The sequence below is a fragment of the Entelurus aequoreus genome, linkage group LG04 (assembly GCF_033978785.1).
Source record: "Entelurus aequoreus isolate RoL-2023_Sb linkage group LG04, RoL_Eaeq_v1.1, whole genome shotgun sequence".
Classification (NCBI taxonomy): domain Eukaryota; kingdom Metazoa; phylum Chordata; class Actinopteri; order Syngnathiformes; family Syngnathidae; genus Entelurus; species Entelurus aequoreus.
In genome coordinates this window covers 35,357,561-35,377,709 of record NC_084734.1, presented here as the reverse complement: position 1 = coordinate 35,377,709, position 20,149 = coordinate 35,357,561, and the positions used below count along the sequence as shown (strand labels likewise).

The 20,149-nt window shown below is 40.7% G+C and overlaps 1 protein-coding gene across 3 annotated transcripts in view; it reads left to right on the top strand.

Moving 5' to 3' along the window:
- Positions 1-20,149, top strand: part of LOC133648523 (cAMP-specific 3',5'-cyclic phosphodiesterase 7B-like) — a 70,580-nt gene that overhangs the window by 10,266 nt on the left and 40,165 nt on the right. The window contains exons 2-3 of one of the 3 annotated variants that reach the window (XM_062044698.1): positions 2,261-2,299; positions 17,900-18,250. The exons of 1 other annotated variant lie outside the window; for it this stretch is intronic. In XM_062044698.1, the coding sequence (XP_061900682.1) occupies positions 17,923-18,250 (328 nt within the window). In that variant the 5' untranslated portion in view covers positions 2,261-2,299; positions 17,900-17,922. The remainder of the gene's footprint in view (positions 1-2,260; positions 2,300-17,899; positions 18,251-20,149) is intronic. One more of the 3 variants, XM_062044699.1, reaches the window with a different exon arrangement.

Below are 20,149 nucleotides of genomic sequence, written 5' to 3'. Positions count from 1 at the left end.
GACTAGATCTGTCCAAGCTAAGTCTATGAGCATGAAATTATGAAAACTACTCAGATAAGCGGCCACATATCTTCTAAGACAACTGTTCTGTTGAATGCCGTGAGAATAACAATAACCTTATGAATGAGACAAGCCATAGGCACATTCATCTTCAAATATAAAAAACACATTATATAAATGTGACATGCTTCCAGTATTTTAACATTTTTAAAACAACATATATCCCCAAACAATGTTTTATAAAGTAAAAAGGCAAACATGTCAAATATCTTTCTTTTCCACGAGTCAACCGACGCCTACGGGTGGGCGGGACTTCCGGGACAAGGATGGGATGTGACGTGTGTTGTTGAGGTCAAAAGTCGTTTGAATGGTCCCGGAAAAGAGTGGCACACGGAGATTGAGCCCGTTGTACGAAAACGTTGCATGTTGTGAAAAAAAGAAAGACAAACTGGGAATCTGACTAAGCCTCCGTTACTTAGGATGTTACAATATTGGCAGACGGCACGGGTAATCATTTGGCGGGCAGCCATGACTCTCGCGTTGATTTAAAGATAAACTGTCTACTAAGTGCTGGTCTCGCGCGACACCCGGTCCATGTGTGTATTCTCGTCTCCAGTTACGTAAATAACGTAACGGACAACCCTGGCTTTTGTGTAGTTTTAAAGACAAAAACTGTCAACTGATTTCTAGCTCACCGCAATAACCGGTTTATGTGTTTACACTCGATTAACCTAAAGATTCACAGGTAGATATTATCGATTTAGGGGGCTGTAACAGAAGTAGCCGAGCCGGCCACTTCTCGAACCAGATATCAGGTCACATCGGTTTATCGTTAACAACCCTACTAATTAGCATTATCGATTTTACATGGCGATTTCAACACTTCCAAATTTGGTAATGAAAACAAAACTAAGATGCACGTTACATTTAAACAGCTGGTATGTAATAAGCACAATACTTACCATATAAACACTTTGTAGGGCGCAACAAAAGACTAGATTCAGCTTAATGGTAAATACTATTTCCTGCCTAGGCAACACACCGTGGCCTATACGCTACTGCCATCTTAAGTCTTGGAATTGCAACAGCATGCAAAGTCTGCTGTATAATACTTTCAAATGAGACTCAGAAATGTAACAGGAGAACAAGATATAACAACTGGACAGCACAGTTATCATAATCAGCTCATTTTTAATGTTACATCAAAAAAAAAGATTTGAATAGTCAACAATTAACATTTGTTAACAGTATCACACAAGTGTACCCAAATTTTGTACCGGTATCACGTCAGTTGAAATGTAACAGGTACATATCCCTAACTACCGCGGGTATCAATGCAGGTAAAATCAAACATTATCATATTTTGATACCTTTTGTTGCACGTGATGTCATGTCCTCTTGCAGACTCTGCCCTGGCTCAAACACTTGGCAGGGAAACGAGAACTAAAGCAGCACCAATAGCGGACTCAGCCTCTACCACTGGGCAATGTTAGAATTTTCAATGCCAACAAAGAAAGTATGCCTGAGAGAAAACACTTGAAATTTTAGTAATTAACATCAGTGATCGTCCAAATTTGGTAATAAAAACTACTCTACAGCCATCTAGTGTCTTAGATTTGCAACTGCATGCAAATATTACTATATAATACTTGCAAATTAGTATATATGGACAGCACATTTGTCATAATCAGCTCACCTTTCAATGTTACATAAATGCTTTTTATTTATTATTAAACAAAATAACATTTATTAACACATACACAAGTACCAAAAAATGTAACTTTTGATTACCAGTATCGATTCCCAGGTACAGGGAATTGGTACCTTTTATTGGTTCAAATGTGAAAGGTACCCATCTCCGAGTAGCACTATTCTGCACTTTATCCTTTTTTGTACGCTTAACTTTTGTAATAACTTGGTGCTCGACGAAGATTTTAGCCCAAAATTTCCCCCGTTTTTTGTTTACCGTTTCCGTTATCATATTGCCAAACATTGCATGTGGCAAACTAGTCTGTTCGCAAAGTATAGCTTTTGCTTGCGTTCTTGGCCAAAAAAACCCAACTTTGATGTCATACCAACAAGAAAAATTGTGCAAACAGGATAGAATACTGTGATATTTAGTAATTCAAGTCATTTTTGCATAACTGGGGACATTTAAAAGCTGACTGCATGTGTGAAAACCCATGGAGTAAAGGACAATAGGAATCGTATCAATGCCTTAGGGTATTTTTAATATCAGTTCTCCTCTTCCTGGTTTCAGAGTTGTGCAGCAGTTTTCTGTTGGAGTAATGCATGCAAGGTAAGAACGATTGGATTTACATGGTTCTTGTCTCCTCCTAACATTCTTTTTTGGACCGCCCATCCCGCTCAGTGGCTGACCCACTTCTCTGCTCGAAACGTGACGCATGGAATATAAGTGTGTGTGTGTGTGTGTGTGTGTGTGTGTGTGTGTGTGTGTGTGTGTGTGTGTGTGTGTGTGTGTGTGTGTGTGTGTGTGTGTGCGTCATCTCTCATTATGTACCATCAACCCCTACAAAGGTGACAGAAATCCAAAGCAAGGGAACAGACACACTGTAAATAAGTGCACTATAGATGCACTATTTTTGTTGTTGTTAACAAATATATCAATAACGATTCTTACGCCTACAAAAACAGAGTGAAAGTAGTAGATGCACAAAATTAAAAAATAATCCCTAAATTATTTTATCCCCCATCTATTATCGGTTTACTGTACACCCATATTGCTAGCTTGAGTGACAATTTTGACGGGTTAACACAATTTTGTGAACTAGGATTCTTAATAATAAATATGTATTATATAATAACGCCTGCCTGAGGCAATTATATATATTTTCATAATTAGACCAAATATTTTTAAATACGTTTTTTAACATAATTTGAGTCCTCAACTTGAAATGCCTAGCCACATAGTCATCGTACACATGTTTACAGAACTTACCAGTAGCCCAGAGGAAACTTCCAGTGTCATTGCTTTGGCCGTCGCCGGCCACTAAAATACGGCATCGATGTGGAAATGTTTCGTCACATCCTGGGTAATTCCTAGGGATGCGAATCTTTGGGTGTCCCACGATTCGATTCAATATCGATTCTTGGGGTCACGACGCGATTATGAATCAATTTTTTTTTTGATTCAACGCGATTCTCGATTCAAAAACGGTATTTTTCCGATTCAAAACGATTCTCTATTCATTCAATACATAGGACTTCAGCAGGATCTACCCCAGTCTGCTGACATGCAAGCAGAGTAGTAGATTTTTGTAAAAAGCTTTTCTAATTGTAAAGGACAATGTTTTATCAACTGATTGCAATGATGTAAATTTGTTTTAACTATTAAATGAACCAAAAATATGACTTATTTTATCTTTGTGCATTCCATCGTGTCCCTCGGGAAGTCCTGTGGGGAGTGCTCAGAGAGTATGGGGTATCGGACTGTCTGATTGTGGTGGTCCGCTCCCTGTATGATCAGTGTCAGAGCTTGGTCCGCGTTGCCGGCAGTAAGTCGGACACGTTTCCAGTGAGGGTTGGACTCCGCCAAGGCTGCCCATTGTCACAGATTCTGTTCATAACTTTTATGGACAGAATTTCTAGGCGCAGTCAAGGCGTTGAGGGGATCTGGTTTGGTGGCTGCAGGATTAGGTCTCTGCTTTTTGCAGATGATGTGGTCCTGATGGCTTCATCTGGCCAGGATCTTCAGCTTTCACTGGATCGGTTCGCAGCCGAGTGTGAAGCGACTGGGATGAGAATCAGCACCTCCAAGTCTGAGTCCATGGTTCTCGCCCAGAAAAGGGTGGAATGCCATCTCCGGGTTGGGGAGGAGACCCTGCCCCAAGTGGAGGAGTTCAAGTACCTAGGAGTCTTGTTCACGAGTGAGGGAAGAGTGGATCGTGAGATCGACAGGCGGATTGGTGCTGCGTATTCAGTAATGCAGACGCTGTATCGATCCGTTGTGGTGAAGAAGGAGCTGAGCCGGAAGGCAAAGCTCTCAATTTCCGGTCGATCTACGTTCCCACCCTCACCTATGGTCATGAGCTTTGGGTTATGACCGAAAGGACAAGATCACGGGTACAAGCGGCCGAAATGAGTTTCCTCCGAGGTTGTTCGGGCATCTGGTCAGGATGCCATCCGGGCTGACCTGGGAACGCCTCGGGATCCCCCGGGAAGAGTTGGACGAAGTGGCTGGGGAGAGGAAAGTCTGGGCTTCCCTGATTAGGCTGCTGCCCCCGCGACCCAACCTCGGATAAGCGGAAGAAGATGGATGGATGGATTATCTTTGTGAAAATATTGGACACAGTGTGTTGTCAAGCTTATGAGATGTGATGCAAGTGTAAACCACTGTGACACTATTGTTCTTTTATTCTTTATTTTTTATAAATGTCTAATGATAATGTCAATGAGGGATTTTTAATCACTGCTATGTTGAAATTGTTACTAATATTGATACTGTTGTTGATAATATTCATTTTTGTTTCACTACTTTTGGATTGTTCTGTGTCGTGTTTGTGTCTCCTCTCAATTGCTCTGTTTATTGCAGTTCTGAGTGTTGCTGGGTCGGGTTTGGTTTTGGAATTGGATTGCATTGTTATGGTATTGCTGTGCATTGTTTTGTTGGATTGATTAATTAAAAAAAAAAAAAAAGAGAATCGATACTGAATCGCACAATGTGAGAATCGCGATTTTAATTCAAATCGATTTTTTCCCACACCCCTAGTAATTCCTCTAAGTTAGAACTAGCTTCCATGTGCTGAAACCTCAGGTGTTAGTTGTTTTGCTTAAAGGGTGGTCGGGGCTACAACCATGAGCCTTGTTGTTATAATTCTGTGTTCTTAGCATTGCGTGTCACGCTGTGTCATTCCACATCGCTCAGTCAAAGACTCACTAATGTCATGTTGAGCTGATGATGTCGAAGATGAAGTAAACCAACTACATAAATTCCACTTAACATGACAAGGACACCTGCTGATAGCTGTCTTGTTAGTATTATATGGTGTGCTGGTACTGGTACATTTCGCGCCTCATCTTTTAACATCACTCACGACAGAGGCTCACCCAATGTGAATTTTTTTTATTGATGAGGCAGGGGTTAAAGATGAAGTCCATCAAAAAGTTGTTCTGCCAAATGTTTGTCAACTTTATTGCTGCGCTGAAAATACAGTAGCACCAAGATTAGTTTTCATGTTGTTAGCATTGTAACCATTACCTTCGAAACTGAAGTCCCACTTGGTGAATATCTTTATCGATCACCACAAGATGATAGAAAAATCAGACCAGAAGAAAGTGTGATGTCATGCTCGCTTCTTTCGTCAAAGACATCGAGGGACAGAAGTCTCTAAACACGAGTACATTCTTCAATAACACCAGAAGAAGATGCTAGACTTGTTGCTGGATGTTTTTAGTAAAAAGAAAATCTATAGAAGACTGTAGACACTTGAAAAAATCTCAACAACATACAAAAAGGAGCAAAAATGTAAAATATGGCAAAACGATTAAAACAAAAAAAAAGATAAATAATTTATATATATATATATATATATATATATATATATATATATATATATATATATATATATATATATATATATATATATATATATATATATATGTGTGTATATATATATATATATATATATATATATATATGTGTGTGTGTGTTAATACTAATTAATATTAATAGATTTGTTTTTAAATGTATGTATACATGTTTGAGCCTTTTTATTAAAATATAATATATCATCATAGCAAATTAGGCAAAGTATTAGATTCCAACATGGTGACCACATCCATAACCACGCCCCCTGACCACACCCCCACCCCCACAAAAATCTTTGTATCTTGGCATATATATATATATATATATATATATATATATATATATATATATATATATATATATATATATATATGTGTTTATATATATATATATATATATATATATGTGTGTGTGTGTTAATACTAATTAATATTAATAGATTTGTTTTTAAATGTATGTATACATGTTTGAGCCTTTTTATTAAAATATAATATATCATCATAGCAAATTAGGCAAAGTATTAGATTAGATTATATATATATATATATATATATATATATATATATATATATATATATATATATATATATATATATATATATATATATATGTGTATATATATATATATATATATATATATATATATATATATATGTGTATATATATATATATATATATATATATATATATATATATATATATATATATATATATATATATATATATATGTGTATATATATATATATATATATATATATATATATATATATATATATATATATATATATATATATATATATATATATATACATAGTACAGGCCAAAGGTTTGGGCACACCTTCTCAATTCAATGCGTTTTCTTTATTTTCATGACTATTTACATTGTAGATTGTCACTGAAGGCATCAAAACTATGACACCTGTGAAGTGAAAACCCTTTCAGGTGACTAGTGACTAATGCCAAGAGTGTGCAAAACGGTAATCAGAGGGTGGCTGTTTTGAAGAAACTAGAATATAAAACATGTTTTCAGTTATTTCACTTTTTTTGGGGTTGGGGTGTGTTCATTCATAGTTTTGATGCCTTCAATGATAATCTACAATGTAAATAGTCATGAAAATAAAGACAACTTTTGGCCTGTACTGTACATACATAAATAACACCCAGACGCATTTTTACCAACCAATGTAACCCCCAAGTCAAACTAATTGCCCATGTCTGCTGTAGGGGTATGTGCAGCCTTTGGCTCTCAAATGTGCAGTGGTTCATAGACACTATATGCCAGACCTGGGCATTGTACGGCCCGCGGGCCGCATCCGGCCCTTTGCGCATCCCTGTCCGGCCCGCGTGAGGCCAATCATAAATTACAAAATACATTTCAAAAAGTATCTATGTCGAGTGTGCAATACAACGGTGCTGCTTTTGTTTTGAAAAGCGTTATTTGTATTACTTCCGTGTGGACGTATGCGCGTGTGCGATTGTGAGTGAATTGAACGGCGCAATCACAAATTACAAAATAAAGTTTAAAAAACATCTATGTCGTGCGCGCAATACAACTGTGCTGCTTTTATTTTGAAATGTGTTATTTATGCCGTATGTCCGGGGGGAACCTGTGAGTGAAGGTGCATAGAGACAAGTGATGAGACGCTAAAAAAAGAAAAGTTGATGACGAATGGCGTGTTTTCAACAAGACAGGGAATGCCAAGTATTTCTTTACATAAATTAATGGTAAAGCCGTGTGCTTAATGTGTGGTACACAGGTTGCTGTGTTTAAAGAATATCATTTTAATCGCCACTACACGAAGAAACACGAGGGAAAATACCGGAATGTGTCTGATGAAGCTCGCGCAAGGGAGGCTGATGTAAAACTGCACACCCAACAAGGACTTTTAGCCAAATTTCACACCCCCAGAGATGCAGCCATCAGGACAAGTATCGTCATTTCTCACAAAAGCGCCAGAAAAAGTAAGGCGTTTTCTGACGGAGAGTTTATTAAGGAGTGCTTATTGGACTCTGTTGCGCTGATATGCCCGGAGACATGGACTGTTTTTCGCTAACTTTGGATGAGAGCTGTGATGTATGTGACACCGCCCAACTGCTCTTCTTCTTACGTGGGATAACTGCAGACTTTCAAATCACGGAGTAGCTGGCAGCCATGCAGTCAATTAAAGAGACAACCACAGGTAATGACTTGTTCACATAGGTAAATGCGTGTTTGGACATGTTAGGACTGAAATGGGACAAGCTGGCAGGTGTGACAATCCAATCCACTTTATTTATATAGCACATTTAAACAACAACATGTTTCCAAAGTGCTGCACAACAATATTAAAAACAATATTCAAATATTATCCTTAGCTCCACCAATGACTGAATAAAAAGAAAAAACAATTACATATAAAACCAATATAAAAAACAATATAAAATAAATATGATTAAAAACTATTTTTAACAACAGATGGTTGTCCAAATCTGACGGGAAAAAATGTTGGATAATGCAGGATAAAGTGACCATCAAAAGCAATCTGCTTTTGTATAAAGTTAAGTTAGGTTAAATTAAATTATTATTATTATTATTAATTATTATTATTATTATCATCATTATTATTTATCCTACGGTATATCAAAAATAATATTGAGCAAAATTTAATTGAAATATTGTCGTGTGGCCCTCCAGCAGTGCCCGGGTTGCTTATGCGGCCCCCGGTGAAAATTAATTGCCCACCCCTGCTATATGCTATAATCAACATCACAGATAATAGCGCTGACATAGCATCCAATCTCAGATTTACAGTCGCAACATTTGCATTAATTTTTCTTGTTCATTTTTCATATGTGGATATGTAAAGTAGTTCAAGTGTACACGCACCAAGTCGGGTAGTACAATTTTGTATTCACATTTTGAATATGTGCTAATTTTTATTTTACTTTTATTGATAGTTTTTATAGACATATGTACATGTTATATCTTATTTTTTTGTGTATAGTTTCTGTATTGTTAAAATGCTCCTGTGCTAAATAAAGGGTTAGAGTTAGTTTTTTTTTAGGTATTTTAGAAAATTCAAAATAGCGATGTCACTGTCAAAGCACGGGCATTTGGCACCACTTTATGGAATATTTACAATGAAAACACCACAAAAATAAATTATTACTAGAGTAATATTGGTATACATTTCAATTATTCTGAATCACATCTTATTTTAAACCTGCTATTACTAATTGTTTCATTGTAAGTAACCTCATTTTGAGTGCAACTTTATTTGGATCACGGTTAAAAATGTGTGTGTTGAAATGTCACTGTGGGTAGTTTTACTTTTATAAATTTGTGTGAAGTTATGTCTGACTTGTTGGGTACACTATGGTACAATAGCAAGATAACATCATTACCAGTGAGTGAGGAAATTATCTTTAGATACATTGCATTGTTGAACGTCCATCTTGTCTTTTGATCCTGACTACACTCTGTATTGCCGTTTTAACTCTCAAGTCTAGATTTGTGTGATATGCAATGTTCAAGGCTGCTGTGTGTGTAAATGTTGTTCCCATGTGATTTTCCTCTCTGAAAGGACTGTTTGAGTGGTGAAAAAAAGAGAAAGTGATCATGTGCATGGAAACAGGAACACTTGGTACTTATAATATGTACAAACCCTGTTTCCATATGAGTTGGGAAATTGTGTTAGATGTAAATATAAACGGACTACAATGATTTGCAAATACTTTTCAACCCATGTTCAATTGAATGCACTACAAAGACAAGATATTTGATGTCCAAACTCATAAACTTTATTTTTTTTTTTGCAAATAATAATTAACTTAGAATTTCATGGCTCTAACACACTTGCCAAAGTAGTTGGGAAAGGGCATGTTTACCACTGTGTTACATGGCCTTTCTTTTTAACAACACTCAGTAAACGTTTGGGAACTGAGGAGACACATTTTTTAAGCTTCTCAGGTGGAATTCTTTCCCATTCTTGCTTGATGTACAGCTTAAGTTGTTCAACAGTCCGGGGGTCTCCGTTGTGGTATTTTAGGCTTCATAATGCGCCACACATTTTCAATGGGAGACAGGTCTGGACTACAGGCAGGCCAGTCTAGTACCCGCACTCTTTTACTATGAAGCCACGTTGATGTAACACGTGGCTTGGCGTTGTCTTGCTGAAATAAGCAGGGGCGTCCATGGTAACGTTGCTTGGATGGCAACATATGTTACTCCAAAACCTGTATGTACCTTTCAGCATTAATGGCGCCTTCACAGATGTGTAAGTTACCCATGTCTTGGGCACTAATCAATCAATCAATCAATGTTTATTTATATAGCCGTAAATCACAAAAGTCTCAAAGGGCTGCACAAGCCACAACGACATCCTCGGTACAGAGCCCACATAAGGGACGTCGATGTGAATGACTATGAGAAACCTTGGAGAGGACCGCATATGTGGGTAACCCCCCCTCTATGTACATTCCTTAGTGGATCTAACATAATAGTGAGAGTCCAGTCCATAGTGGGGCCAGCAGGAGACCATCCCGAGCGGAGACGGGTCAGCAGCGCAGAGATGTCCCCGACCGATGCACAGGCGAACGGTCCACCCCGGGTCCCAACTCTGGACAGCCAGCACTTCATCCATGGTCACCGGAACCGGAATACCCCGGCGAGGGGGCAGAGGAGAAAAGAAAAGAAACGGCAGATCAACTGGTCTAAAAAGGGGGTCTATTTAAAGGCTAGAGTATACAAATGAGTTTTAAGATGGGATTTAAATGCTTCTACTGAGGTAGCATCTCTAACGGTAGGGCATTCCAGAGTACTGGAGCCCGAATAGAAAACGCTCTGTAGCCCGCAGACTTTTTTTGGGCTCTGGGAATCACTAATAAGCCGGAGTTCTTTGAACGCAGGTTTCTTGCCGGGACATATGGTACAATACAGTCGGCAAGATAGGATGGAGCTAGACCGTGTAGTATTTTATACGTAAGTAGTAAAACCTTAAAGTCGCATCTTAAGTGCACAGGAAGCCAGTGCAAGTGAGCCAGTATAGGCGTAATATGATCAAACGTTCTTGTTTTTGTCAAAAGTCTAGGAGCCGCATTTTGTACCAACTGTAATCTTTTAATGCTAGACATAGGGAGGCCCGAAAATAATACGTTACAGTAATCGAGACGAGACGTAACGAACGCATGAATAATAATCTCAGCGTCACTAGTGGACAAAATGGAACGAATTTTAGCGATATTACGGGAATTAAAGAAGGCCGTTTTAGTAACACTCTTAATGTGTGACTCAAACGAGAGAGTTGGGTCGAAGATAATATACCCAGATTCTTTACCGAGTCGCTTTGTGTAATTGTTTGGTTGTCAAATGTTAAGGTGGTATTATTAAATAGGTGTCGGTGTTGAGCAGGACCGATAATCAGCATTTCCGTTTTCTTATGGTTGAGTTGCAAAAAGTTAGCGGACATCCATTGTTTAATTTCATTAAGACACGCCTCCAGCTGACTACAATCCGGCGTGTTGGTCAGCTTTAGGGGCATGTAGAGTTGGGTGTCATCAGCATAACAGTGAAAGCTAACACCGTATTTGCGTATGATGTCACCTAGCGGCAACATGTAAAAACTAAAGAGTGCAGGGCCAAGAACCGAACCCTGTGGGAGTCCGCACGTTACCTTAACATAGTCCGATGTCACTTTGTTATGGGAGACACACTGCATCCTGTCAGTAAGATAAGAGTTAAACCAAGACAAGGCTAAGTCTGACATACCAATACGTGTTTTGATACGCTCTAATAAAATATTATGATCGACAGTATCGAAAGCGGCGCTAAGATCAAGAAGCAGCAACATAGATGACTCATCAGAATCCATCGTTAGCAATAGATCATTAGTCATTTTTGCGAGGGCTGTCTCCGTAGAGTGATATGCCCTGAAACCGGATTGAAAAGGTTCACAGAGATTGTTAGACGCTAAGTGTTCATTTAGCTGCTGTGCAACAAATTTTTTGAGGATTTTCGAGATAAACGGAAGGTGGGACACCGGCCGGTAGTTTACCATGAGGTCAGGGTCGAGGTTAGGTCTTTTGAGTAGAGGATGAATAACCTCTTTTTTGAATGCTAGTGGAACAGTGCCAGAGGAAAGTGATAAGTTTATAATATTTAGCACTGATGGACCTAAGAATACAAAAAGCTCCTTGATAAGTTTCCCAGGAAATGGGTCAAGTAAATATGTTGTTTGTTTTGTCCCATATACACATCTTAACAATTCCTCCAATGTTATTTCATCAAAGAGAAACAAACTATTTTGGAGGGCAGCATCCGTCATATATACAGTCGTATCTGTGTTAATATAACCCAGTTGTAGCTGGGATGCATTGTCTTTAATCTCTTTTCTAATGAGTTCAATTTTCTTATTAAAGAAATTCATAAAGTCATCTGCCGAGTGGGTGGAGCTACTGGGAGGAGTCCCTTGTTGGGTTAGCGATGCTACTGTACTAAACAAAAATTTAGGATCATTTTTGTTGAGGTGGATGAGATTTTAGTAATATTTAGCTTTAGCTAAGGTAAGCATGCGTTTATAAGTTATTAAACTATCACTCCATGCTTGATGGAAAACCTCAAGTTTAGTCGTGCGCCATTTGCGTTCCAGCTTTCTACATGATAATTTATGGGCTCTAGTTTCTTCTTTAAACCATGGGGTACGCCTTTTAGGGGCCCTTTTTAGCTTTAGCGGTGCTATACTATCAATGGTGTCGCGCAGGGCATCATTAAAGTTGTTAGTGAGGTTATCAATAGAGCCTACATAATTTGGGAATGGTGCCATTACCGAAGGGAGTAGGCCAGCAAGAGTCATCGTTGTGGCAGCATTAATGTTGCGGCTGCTACAGTAGTTATTAGTATTATTATTAGTTTGTTGACAATGAGTCAGAACTTCGAATTTTAAAATGTAATGATCGGACATTACTTTAGTATACGGGAGTATCGTAACTTTGGAGGTGGTTAGGCTCCAGACAAGCACTAGATCTATCGTGGTACCGTTGCGATGCGTGGGTTCATTTATTATTTGTTTAAGACCACAGCTATCAATTATAGTCTGGAACGCCACGCACGGAGGGTCCGATGGGGTATTCATATGGATATTAAAGTCCCCCATTATGATTATATTGTCGGCGTGCGTCACTAGATCAGTAACGAACTCTGAGAATTCACTGATGAAGTCCGAATAGGGCCCTGGGGGGCAGTAGATAACAGCCAGGTGGACAGGTAGCGGTATGACAAACCTCATAGTAAGCACCTCAAACGAGTTATATTTATTATTTAGGTTAGGGGTAAGGTTAAAGTTTTTGTTGTATAATACACCCCCATACCATCACAGATGCTGGCTTTTCAACTTTGCGCCTATAACAATCCGGATGGTTCTTTTCCTCTTTGGTCCGGAGGACACGACGTCCACAGTTTCCAAAAACAATTTGAAATGTGGACTCGTCAGACCACAGAACACTTTTCCACTTTGTATCAGTCCATCTTAGATGAGCTCAGGCCCAGCGAAGCCGACAGCGTTTCTGGGTGTTGTTGATAAACGGTTTTCGCCTTGCATAGGACAGTTTTAACTTGCACTTACAGATGTAGCGACCAACTGTAGTTACTGACAGTGGGTTTCTGAAGTGTTCCTGAGCCCATGTGGTGATATCCATTACACACTGATGTCACTTGTTGATGCAGTACAGCCTGAGGGATCGAAGGTCACGGGCTTAGCTGCTTACGTGCAGTGATTTCTCCAGATTCTCTGAACCCTTTGATGATATTACGGACCGTAGATGGTGAAATCCCTAAATTCCTTGCAATAGCTGGTTGAGAAAGGTTTTTCTTAAACTGTTCAACAATTTGCGCATACATTTATTGACAAAGTGGTGACCCTCGCCCTGTCCTTGTTTGTGAATGACTTAGCATTTCATGGAATCTACTTTTATACCCAATCATGGCACCCACCTGTTCCCAATTAGTCTGTTCACCTGTGGGATGTTCCAAATAAGTGTTTGATGAGCATTCCTCAACTTTATCAGTATTTATTGCCACCTTTCCCAACTTCTTTGTCACGTGTTGCTGGCATCAAATTATAGAGTTAATGATTATTTGCAACAAAAAAAAAGTTTATCAGTTTGAACATCAAATATGTTGTCTTTGTAGCATATCCAACTGAATATGGGTTGAAAATGATTTGCAAATCATTGTATTCCGTTTATATTTACATCTAACACAATTTCCATACTCATATGGAAACAGGGTTTGTACATTTACTTTCATTGTGCCATTTCTAAGTAACTTCAGCCTTTCTGTGTGTAACATTTAATGGCTGTTAACCCCGTTCAGGCCTGTCAAATCACTTTGACACAAACTATGTTTTCGAGCCAAAGAAGAGGAAAAAAGATGAATACAACATGACTTCAAACATTATTATTCTAAAATGTTGAGGTTCAGTCTAATGCAGGGGTGTCAAACGTACGGCTCGCGGGATAAGTTTGCTAAGTATAAAAATGAGCCGCAAACTTGGAACGAAAGAAACAGCTGTTCTAAATCATAGTCAATCAATCAAATGTCGCAATAGCAATTCTTTGTATCTTTGTAGATGATGCTACATATGTAAAAAAATAAACCACATGATGTTAGTGCCCCAGTCAAGGAAAATGAGAAAACTACATAAATAAGTAATTTGATTTTGATATTATTTTTTTATCATGATAGATTGAAAATGAACACCAATGAGTTGACAGTTGAGAGGTAGAATACTATTAACCGCAGCATGTAAGTATAAAAAAACCTCAACAACATTATGATTTGTAGACTTTCAGAATGTGTTTGTTCTATTTTTAAACAAAGTAAACAATCTAAAGTTGTCTTTATTTTTAAGTTATTGTGCCATGATTTTACCAGTCCGGCCCACTTGAGAGTAGATTTTTCTCCATGTGGCCCCCGATCTAAAATGAGTCTGACACCCCTGGGCTAACGTCACAAACAAATGCACCACAAAACAATGTTTCACTATTTAGTTAAAAATCTGAAGAAACTGGACTCAACTATGACTCTGATTGGTATGCTCAAAATATTGTTTATTTTTTTAGGTTAATTTAAGTAATTTACTACAATTGATGCACAAGTGTAATTAGGGTTGGGTATCGAGTATCGAGTATCGATTGGAACCGGGACTAACTTTCCGATTCTCCCGGAATCGTTCAAAAGTTTAAATTTCGATTTCTATTTTCGATGCTGTCACGCCAATTTAGTCCGCCGACCGGAAAAAAATATGTCAGCCGAACCGGAAGAAGAAGCCGCTGAACACCAACGAAGAAGCGCCCACCCCCGGAAGTGTTAGCATAGCCGAGCGAGTCAGTCAAGCTCAAGCATGGATAGCGGGCGTCGGCGGTCGAAAGTGTGGCTTCACTTTACAAAAAAAATTGAAATAACCGCGAAATAACAGATCTCCATGTCCATCAAGAAACGAGTGGAGAGAGAGCTGGAGATGTACCAGGACGTTCCACCGATACTTATGTCTGACGACCCTGCAGCGTGGTGGTGGTCCGGTGGAACCAACAAAAGACTTATCCTTTGCTGTCAGATCGCGCTTTCTCCTATTTATGCGTTCAAGCTTCTTCCACACCCAGCGAACGTGTATTTTCCACAGCAGGAGACACTATCTGTCCAGAACGCTCACGCATCCTGCCTGAGAAGGCGGATATGGTCATTTTCCTAAACAAGAACTGTCTCTGATTTTATACTGTACCTGCTGCTAATCTGGACTGGGTTTTGCAAGTTGTTTCTTATTGTTTATTTGCTTTTCTGCACCAGGTTAGCCCATCAGTGGGAGCACGGTAACATTTTTAAGTACCTGCAGCATCATACACTTGTGTGTGTAAATGTGTTTTCATGAGGTTTTCAAAAATAAAGCTCTCTTAAGGAAAGTGTACCCCTGGGAAAATGTATTCATAATTTATAATATTTATATTCAAGTTCATAGATTTGATATTTATATTCTAGTTGAAAACAGCCCTGTGAGGAATTTATAGTAAAGTTAATAAAAAGTTAATAGAATTAAAATTGATGGAGAATGTCAGACTATTTCATTCAGAAAGACTGTAGGTTAGCTAGCTCATTTAAAATATCCTAAACTTTTTTTTGACCCTGCCTCTTAAAAGAATCGGAATCGAGAATCGCCAGGAATCGGAATCGAAACAAAGAATCGGAATCGGAATCAGAATCGTTCGAATTCAAACGATACCCAACCCTAAGTGTAATTAATCTTATTAAAACATTTAATCATTGGACAGCACTAATTTTTAAACTAGTTCGCCATGCCGCAGGCTCTTCCACAAGTGATTGGCTTTAAACTAGTTCGCCATGCCGCAGGCTCTTCCACAAGTGATTGGCTAAACAGTGGGACCCATTACCTCCCTGCTTGGCACTCAGCATCAAGGGTTGGAATTGGGGGTTAAATCACCAAAATGATTCCCGGGCGCGGCACCGCTGCTGCCCACTGCTCCCCTCACCTCCCAGGGGGTGAACAAGGGGATGGGTCAAATGCAGAGGACAAATTTCACCACACCTAGTGTGTGTGACAATCATTGGTACTTTAACTTTAACTTTAACTTAAAGGCCTACTGAAACCCACTACTACCGACCACGCAGTCTGATAGTTTATATATCAATGATGAAATCTTAACATTGCAACACATGCCAATACGGCCGGGTTAACTTATAAAGTGACATTTAAAACTTCCCGGGAAATATCCGGCTGAAACGTGGCGGTATGATGACGTATGCGCGTGACAAAGTCAGAGTAACGGAAGTTATGGTACCCGTAGAATCCTATACAAAAAGCTCTGTTTTCATTTCATAATTCCACAGTATTCTGGACATCTTTTGCAATTTGTTTAGTGAACAATGAAGGCTGCAAAGAAGACAGTTGTAGGTGGGATCGGTGTATTAGCAGCGGACTACAGCAACACAACCAGGAGGACTAGCCGCGATAGCCGCCGACCTCACCTTGACTTCCTACGTCTCCGGGCCGCCAAACGCATCGGGTGAAGTCCTTCGTCCTTCTGCCGATCGCTGGAACGCAGGTGAGCACGGGTGTTGATGAGTAGATGAGGGCTGGCTGGCGTAGGTGGAGAGCTAATGTTTTTAGCATAGCTCTGTGAGGTCCCGTTGCTAAGTTGCTAAGTTAGCTTCAATGGCGTCGTTAGCACGGCATTGTTAACCTTCGCCAGCCTGGAAAGCATTAACCGTGTATTTACATGTCCACGGTTTAATAGTATTGTTGATTTTCTATCTATCCTTCCAGTCAGGGGTTTATTTTTTTGGTTTCTATATGCAGTTAAAGCACGATGCTATCACGTTAGCTCGTAGCTAAAGCATTTCGCCGATGTATTGTCGTGGAGATAAAAGGCACTGAATGTCCATTTCGCGTTCTCGACTCTCATTTTCAAGAGGATGTAGTATCCGAGGTGGTTTAAAATACAAATCCGTGATCCACAATAAAAAAAGGAGAGTGTGGAATCCAATAAGCCAGCTTGTACCTAAGTTACGGTCAGAGCGAAAAAAGATACGTCCATCACTGCCTCTCAAGTCGTTCACTGTAACGTTCCTCATCTACGAATCTTTCATCCTCGCTCAAATTAATGGGGTAATCATCACTTTCTCGGTCCGAAGCTCTCTCGCTCCATTGTAAACAATGGGGAATTGTGAGGAATACTAGCTCCTGTGACGTCACGCTACTTCCGGTACAGGCAAGGCTTTTTTTTATCAGCGAGCAAAAGTTGCGAACTTTATCGTCGATTTTCTCTACTAAATCCTTCCAGCAAAAATATGGCAATATCGCGAAATGATCAAGTATGACACATAGAATGGATCTGCTATTCCCGTTTAAATAAAAAAAAATCATTTCAGTAGGCCTTTAAAGGGTGCAATCGCGTAATCTGTGACCTATTTTCATTTTTTTTGCTCAAATTACAGAACACTATTGAGGTAGTTCTTGTGCTTGTCATGTGTTTAGACACGACCATGAACTCAAAGCCTCACAGTAGTTCCTGCTGGTGTAGCAGAGTAGGAGGGCGGAGGTGGTGGGGGCGCGCTTGTACGCTAACTCTCGGTTGGAAGGGGCGGAGCTTGTAGCCTCCACCATGTCATAGGCTTGGACGAGTCTGTAAGCGTGAGAGGAAATGCGGCAGAAGGAGAGAGCAGATGAACAGAAGTCTGACAAGAGGGATGCTCTGACTTCATCACTTTGCTCTCCCCTTCTCTGTTCTGCAGTTTTCTATCCTTCTGCTGCACAGTCAAACCTTCTCATGGTTTTGCCTCCTCTCCTTTTCCACACACTTTAGTTTGATCCTTCTTCCACCCCGGCATGCCCGTGCTGGAGGGGCTGTGGAGTCCAGATCTCAGGCTGGGTGTCGAAGGTGGAGGCTGCCCGGATGATGACGCCCCTCGCTCCCCGGTCTGGGGGCCCTTGAAGACCCCGTCGGTCACCTGCGGGGGCTTGTCTCTGGCCCTGGAGCTCCCGGCGCTCATACGGCAGCTACGGGCAGCGTGGCGGGCGCGCAGAGGAGGAGGACGACCGCGGCAGCCGGAGAGATGTCAGGATTGTGCTTGGGTGGAAGCTGGAAAGGAAGAAGCAGAAGAGGAGGAAGAGGAGGTGAAGCATGACCAGGAAGACAGGAGCGCACATCTGGAAGGTAAAATAGTTATGCTTGTCTTTTGATTAAAACTTCATGTTGCACTTTTGTTTGCCATGTTTATTTTATAAGCTTTGGCTTTGTTGTGTTAGCTGCACAAAAGCTTTAATTAATGCATGCATTCTTTTGTGCGCATGCGTCGATCTAGACGGCCGCTGCTGCAGTTCGCTCCGTCCTTGTCTTTTGTTTTTGTTTTTTGTTCGCTTTGTACTTTTTTAAATTTTTACATTTACTCTGCATTTACTTTCTATCTAGTCGTGCCCTTCTAAACATGCAGTTTAGAAGTGTTTTGTTCGTCCTACTGACGGTGGGGACGCTACTAAAGAGCTCAGACGGACAACAGTTGAGAGACTCTTTCATCTACACCAGGGAACAGTTGTTAGCGGCACCAGTTATTAGCATCCAGCTAACGGACCCGGCGCTAACTAACCAGATCCCGAAGGAGCTAAAAAGGACTTATGGAGGTTCTCGTGGCTGTCGAGGGAAAGGGAGACGCTCGAGACAGAAGAGGGCTGAAGCGAGGAGGGAGAGAAGGCGATATAAACCATATCTTCCTTCTGTCGTCATGGGTAACGTGCGGTCTCTGGCAAATAAAATGGATGAGTTGTCGGTGCTTGCCGCTAGTCAGAAAGAATATTGTAAGTGTAGCCTAATGTGCTTTACCGAGACGTGGCTGCACGACGATGTTCCGGATAGTAACGTCTCTATAAACGGTTTTCAAACGGTGCACGCTGACCGGGACCGAACTAACGGCAAGTGGAAAGGAGGGGGGCTTGCTTTGTTTATTAATAAGAAATATTGTCATCCCGGTCATATCACAATAAAAGAGCGCCACTGTGACCCGAATATAGAAATGTTCGCTGTAGGACTCAGACCATATTATTTGCCCAGGGAGATTCCGCATGGGGACGGCGTGGCGAAGTTGGTAGAGTGGCTGTGCCAGCAATCGGAGTGTTGCTGGTTACTGGGGTTCAATTCCCACCTTCTACCTTCATAGTCACGTCCGTTGTGTCCTTGGGCAAGACACTTCACCCTTTGCCTCTGATGGTTGCTGGTTAGCGCCTTGCATGGCAGCTCCCGCCATCAGTGTGTGAATGTGTGTGTGAATGGGTAAATGTGGAAATACTGTCAAAGCGCTTTGAGTACCTTGAAGGTAGAAAAGCGCTATACAAGTATAACCCATTTATCATTTATTTATCGTGATGGCAGTATACTACAACCCCCCCCCCCCCGGACAACGCTGCATGTTACTATGGACAAATCACTACCCAACTTCACGCAGTATGTCAGCTGCCAAACCAGAGGAAATAAGATCCTGGACCTGCTGTACGCAAACATCAAGGAGACATGCCAGCCGGCCTCCGGACAACTTCAGCGAACCAATCCATGCCCACCTCCCCTCCTCACAGCCCCCCAACTCCAATGACTACCTCCCCCCACTTAACACCTCACCCTCAGCTTGATGAATCCCGCCTCCCCCAATCACCTGAGACCCCCCCAGTGTGTCTGTCTGCAGAACAGGTGAATGCACAGCTAAATAAGCCACAAACAGGCAAGGCCGCGGGTCCTGACGGTGTGAGCCCCAGGGTACTCAAAGCCTGCGCCCCACAGCTGTGTGGTGTGCTCCAGCACATCTTCAACATGAGCCTTAGGCTGCAGAAAGTCCCCACACTGTGGAAAACCTCATGCGTGGTCCCCATCCCCAAGTGCACGCGACCCAGCACATCGAAGGACTACAGGCCGGTGGCTCTAACCTCCCATATCATGAAGACCATGGAGAGGTTGGTCCTGGAACAACTCCGCCCTACAGTCAAGCCCCACCTGGACCCACTCCAATTCGCCTACCAGCCCCGACTGGGAGTGGAGGATGCAGTCATCTACCTGCTGAACCGAGCCCAC